Source organism: Barbatula barbatula (assembly GCF_947034865.1).
Source record: "Barbatula barbatula genome assembly, chromosome: 1".
In the NCBI taxonomy this organism is placed as follows: domain Eukaryota; kingdom Metazoa; phylum Chordata; class Actinopteri; order Cypriniformes; family Nemacheilidae; genus Barbatula; species Barbatula barbatula.
In genome coordinates this window covers 35,137,693-35,143,692 of record NC_136766.1, presented here as the reverse complement: position 1 = coordinate 35,143,692, position 6,000 = coordinate 35,137,693, and the positions used below count along the sequence as shown (strand labels likewise).

Genomic DNA, 6,000 nt, shown 5'->3' with positions numbered 1-6,000 from the left:
CGTGTGTCTGTCAAAGCAGAGAATCCATGAAAGTGATGCTTGTGTGCCAACTTCAGATCGTGAGCCTCCTTCCCAGCTAGCACGGGTACGTCTGATAAAGATATGGGGCGTCCTTTATAAAATGTTGCGTGGAAACCGTCCTAAATTAGATTTTGCGATCATTCCTCGATTCACAGAACGAACATAGGCACAGAAGACACATGTACGCCTCTCTATCAGATAATCGTGCAGAATGAACGCAGATCAGACAGTTTCAGATCTCCATCTTTTAAAGATGTTGAATTAATATCAATGATATATGAACGAGCATCTGTCGGACAAGACGTAGTGCTGAGCACTTTTTCACGTAAAAGACCGTTTTTATAAATATGAACGTTGCCGTGGATTTTTTAATCACATTTGATATGTTTAGATTCAACACCATGTTGATAGTTTACGATACTATGATACGTGTACAATAACACTATATATATAATTGTGCTAATTACTATTACGATTTTTGACGGGATGTGTATATTGCGACACTCTTAATTGTAATTGTGTATAACTGTAAACATGATTTACTCACATTAAATGAAGGAATCAAGATGATTGTCTGCGGTAATGAAACTCTGATGCTGCCAATGGTTTAAAACACTAAATGTTCATTTAAAGTTGCTTCCTTGCTTTTCCATGCTCAACAAATGATGAAATCTTCAGTCAACAAAGTAGAATGGTAAAAACATGCACAAGACAAAGGTTGATAAACATTTCTCATTTTATTAAATATAAAACTTTTTTCCCAGTTGTATGGAGGCTAACAGAGAACAGAAGAATGCCGACGCCCCAAAAACCCCCAAAGAAACAAACAAGAGATCTGTGTTTAAATGTGATCAGAGGGATGAACGGCCTGTGTGTATCCTTACATAACAATTCAAGAACAAAACAGGAGTGAAGTACTCGTCCATCAGATTACACAAGAAAAGAGTTTTCTTCATTTTGTTAAGTGGCTTGTCGTGGGTATACTTTCAGAGAGCTGTGTGGTATAGAAATCTGATCAAACGTACCGCTTATCCTACAGTACAACATCCTGCTCCATCACTACACGCACACACACAAACACAAACACACGCAAGCATTCTCAAACCTACAGCAACTGTGCAAAAAAGTCTTTGGTAATCAAAGGAACTTGAGATAGAAAGAGTTAAACAAAAACATCATCCATGACTGAAACGGTTATACAATCTCTAATATACACAACCTCAGTCTGATATCAAACGAGACTAAACCATCAATAAATTAAACAGTGGGAATGAGTTGGAAAGATCTACATCCAGCAGTTTCGTTCACAGAAGTCAATAAAAAATGAAGAACAAAACAGTGTTATTACGCGTCGTGACAAATAAAAAACCAATGCAACCCCCCAGAAAAAAAAACTCAACAGGGAACAAACGAAATAAAGGAAATTTTCGATCAATGGCCCTTAATTGTCACAATTAAGATTGTTGTTTTTGTGTTCGAAATCACTTGTTCATAGCTCTCTGTAAACATTCACGAAAAACATTTACCGTTTTGCTGGACACCACATCATATCTCAAACTCTTTTGTGATGCATTGACTGGTGCGCAGACAGCGAGGTACACAGCAGTCATAAATATAATGCTCAGTATTGGATTCGTAAAATAGATCTCTTACGCCGTACTCCCGTGTTCCTTTCATTTTTTGCAATTTGCAACATGGCTAAAAAAGGTTGAGTCTGAATACTCGGGATTTGCTCTTTGCTCCTGTATACGTTACAAAACAAGTCTTTTCAAAATAGATCCACAGTCTTTTCTGTAAAAATAAATAAGGTAGTAAAAAAAAACATCATGAAGAGGAAGACAGACAAATAGGTATACGGCGGGTCTATTCTGTCCTCGTGGATCCATTATTAGAGTTCGTGATCCTTCGGAATCCCTGGTCGTTCTTCTCCAACCACAGCTCGGCGAGTTGCTGCGTGGAGCCGTGTGAGGACGCTTTGGAACCCAGGCACATTTTGTACTGTTTGGGATCTAGATTGGGGTCGCAAATGACGGTGTGATGGACGTGAACGATACCGTTGTCCGTGCTCCGGAACAGCTTAATCCTGGACTGTACGAACTTGTTGAAAAGGTCTACGTCCTCCAGTCCCCAACCTTGAATGGAGACGTCAAAGCCGCCCGCTCGAATCAGGTCTCCTTTGTATACGCAGACGATGCCAAAACCGTAGTGTCTCCACAAGCCCGTTTTGGATGTGAACACGTAATGGTTGTCGCTGGGGACCTTGCCCGCGTAGACAACCTTGGGGTCGTACTGGCTGAAGATGATGGGAAAGTACGTCTGCTCCCCGAGCACAGTGTTTCCCCGACACCTGCTCAAATAGTCAGGAGTGAACAGTAAGTCCACGTCACAGTAGAAGAGCAAGGAATCGTTGGTGAAGTGGGCCGAGCCGACCTCCAGGGCCAGGGCACGAGAGAAGGGGCCGGAAACCGGCTTGATCTCCATGTCTGCTTTGGGATACTTCATGTGGTACTCCCTCATGAGCTCGATCTGTTTGACGCGCTCCGTATTGTTGTCCGTGCTAAAGAGCAGAATGAGAAGCTTGACGTTCTGGTTGGGGATGAGGCAGACCTTCTCAAAATTGGCCATGAAGCGGGCGAAAATCTCGAAGCGTCCCGCCAGCGGTACAAGAATGTTGATCTTCTTCTCTTTGGGTTCATGCGGTTCTACGCCGGGACCGCTAAGCTTGAACGGAACGAGCATCTTCAGAGAGTTGGACAGGAAGGAGAGCGAGTCCGAGTCCTGGTTGATCCTGGCGGCTAGCACCCTGGCGTCCATCTCTTCCTCCTCCCGGAACTGAATCTTGCTGAAGGTCTGCTGAAGGTAGGCATGTCTCCTGACAGGCACCGTCATGGTCTTGCCTTTGTGCTTTTTGTAAAGCAGCAGCAAATCGAGCACGTACTCTGCCCCATACATGGGGTTGACCCTCCGGTAGCCGTACTGGATTTCTTTGAAGTCGATGACTCTGCCTCGCGTCTTGGCATTGGCATTGATCATCTCCATAACCTGCATGATGATGTCGTCCAGCGCCATCTTTTGCGAGGAGTCGATGCCGCGGCGTGGAGGCTGTCCGTCCGATGAAGAGAAGATGTACTTGCCCGTGAGGAACTCCCATTCTAGGACCTCGTCTCGTTGATGGGGATGGAAGCGCATGAAAGACGGAGGCATTCCCAGCTCTAGGTCTTCCTTGTGCACTTCTGTGTTGCTGTAGCGACTCATCTGCACGATCTCGCGGTGGAGCTGGATGGTGCGGTGCCGCAGTTGGGCGATCTTGCGGCTCAGTATGTAGCTGTGCAGTCGGTACTGGTATGGTGGGTTCTTGTTGGGGTGAAGAGTAATGGCCCTGTGTATTTTACTGTTGTGGAGATCACGGATGTAGCCTTTCTTGTTTGGCTCATAGTTCTCGTAAAACAGTTGCTGCATCTAGAAAAAAAACAAAGGAAACGAGTATTAATACTTGGAAATGTGTTAACTTTCTACACAGGGTAGACTTGAATGTTTTAGAGAACGGACAAAATCATTGTTAACATTTACAAAAAAATCTACTTAAGACATAGGAGAAGGATGGAAAGTGGCCACAAGGCCAATTGTGGATTTAAAAGTGCTCCAGTGATATGGGTAGAATTACAAGACAAGGCCTGTCTGAGGACTTTGGAAGTTGATACACACACTAGAAAAGTCAGAGGACCTGAGTGACCCATTTTTATGCCAGTCTTACTACTGTGTGTGCTTCTAAAGACCAAGAAACACAAAAGAGACCAAACTTCTTCCGGACACTGGTGCTACATATGCCAAAACAAGACAAAAGATAAGAGAATATAGATTTAAGTAAGCGGGCATGTGTGCAAACAGCATAAGACGGTCCTGAATCGATAAACAGAATCAGAACAAAACAATTCCAATGACACCCAACCCTAGTCACATTACACGATGTTGGATGCAGGGTAAAGATCTCCCTACTAAGTAATAATGTACCATACCTAAAGACAAAAACAGGTGTTTGTAAGTCATGCTTTATTGAGCGGAAAGCATTAACGGTTGGGAAGAACACATTGTCAATGATGAAGGTTAGGCTGACCTGAGAAAGCCTGGGAAAAGTCACTGCATCATTAACAACCCCTCATTTCCCAACACCCCGGGTCACTTCTTCATTCTTAAACCACTTTATGACTCGTTATTAAAATTCCATCAATCATGTTCATTAAAGCTGCAGGTAAAACACCATTAAGCAGAATCACAGTAATCCAGATCAACAGCCAAACACCAAAATAAACCCAAGAGCTCTTAGTGGAACTAACTGTTCCAACTCAAATCTGAGCTTCACATGCCAGGACAAACAGCATGACTGTTATTAACAGAATTACACAATCTTCTCTGTGCCCTAAAGCAACCACTTACAACTCACTCTTTTATCTCTCAAGTACACTGCATTATTATTAGAACGGGTTCCCACACTTCTGACCCACTTTTCTATCCATTGTCTAGTTATTGGTGACTTGGAAATAAGATGTTTTAAAACTATATTTAAAGATTTGTATGTATAGCTTGGAATCCATCTCTTTTGATTTTGCAGCTCAACTCCAGCTGTCATTACCATCTGTTGCGGTAATGATGCAAGTTACATCCTGAAGGTTCAAAGCACATCACCTATCGAGCAACGAGATGGATAAACTCTTCACTGTTCTCTAGAAAGATTTTCCCATCCACATCACAGCGGTAGACACAAATGAAAACATCACCTTGACGCTCAGATAGCGCACTCATCTTTATAATAAACAATGCCAGAGAAATGAAGTACATGCGCGTCATGGAGCGAATATGCTGTCGCTGTGATAGGACCGTCATCCAACGTCCTGGAGCCTAAACAAATATATTACAACAAGACACAATCACTTTCAACAGATAAGACTATGAATTCCCACGGCTACATGATGACATCGCTCTGCTTTTCGTCAAGGGATGCCAGGTTTCCATTTCAGTACGCTTAAAGGTGAAAAATCCCGTCCAGTTGTTCCAAATCTGTATAAATGTGTTTGTTCTGATAAACACAGAGAAAGATATTTGGAAGAATGTTTATAACCAGACAGTTTTTCCCCCCATTGACTCCCATAGTAGTTACAATGGTTGTCAAAAGTGCCGCAGAACTGTTTGCTGTCCCACAGTCTTCAAAATATCGTCTTGTGTGTTCAACCGAACACAAAAAGTGATAAAGTATTTTTTCCTACCATGGGAGTCAATTGGGGGCAAAATCTGTCTGGTTATAAGCATTCTTACAAATACAGACTTGGAACAACTCAAAGGTGAGGAAAGGATGAATGAACCAAAACTTTAAAGTGAAAACCTATTTTTGATTTAGCCGGTTTACACCTTCACACTGACCCATTGACTTTGTCGTAAACCACTGTATTTATACATTTGCTGTGAAATACTTCAGTATATTTATAAAGCCCTTGTTATACGATGCATGCGCAAAGCATTTATTTTCTTGCTAGTTTGCAAAAAAAAAAACAATCCGATGAGCATCAGACAAAAATGGAGCGCTACCTTATCTGACACGGTCCGGAACATTCACACAGAATCAGGCTAAACCGGCTCAGACAGGGACACGTGTATTACTCTTACCCAGGAAAACTCAGTTGCCCTTTTAATTCGGATCTGAACGTTAACCACATAAAAACACAAAACCGGCCCCATTTATGTTCTTAACACACATTCATGGTTTTATGTTTAACCAAAACCTCTCCAACTGCCTTGATTCTAGTACATAATCCCACTGTTCATGACCCATACAAATCCAGATTATCCAGACTAGATTACAGAATGGGTCGTAACTGCATTTTCGTGAAATGCATAAAAAGAATCTTCTGGCGTGTAATCTCTCTCTCTCTCTCCTGTTGGATGATATCTGAAGGCTCCGCAGCCAGCGACAGACAGACGTCTGCT

The 6,000-nt window shown here is 42.5% G+C and overlaps 1 protein-coding gene across 1 annotated transcript in view; it reads right to left on the bottom strand.

The window, feature by feature from the left end:
* Window positions 1-746: 746 nt before the first annotated feature.
* chsy1 (chondroitin sulfate synthase 1) overlaps window positions 747-6,000 on the bottom strand; it is a 43,881-nt gene continuing 38,627 nt past the window's right edge. The window contains exon 3 of the mRNA XM_079462663.1: window positions 747-3,480. Coding sequence (XP_079318789.1) covers window positions 1,885-3,480 — 1,596 coding nt within the window. The 3' untranslated portion in view covers window positions 747-1,884. The remainder of the gene's footprint in view (window positions 3,481-6,000) is intronic.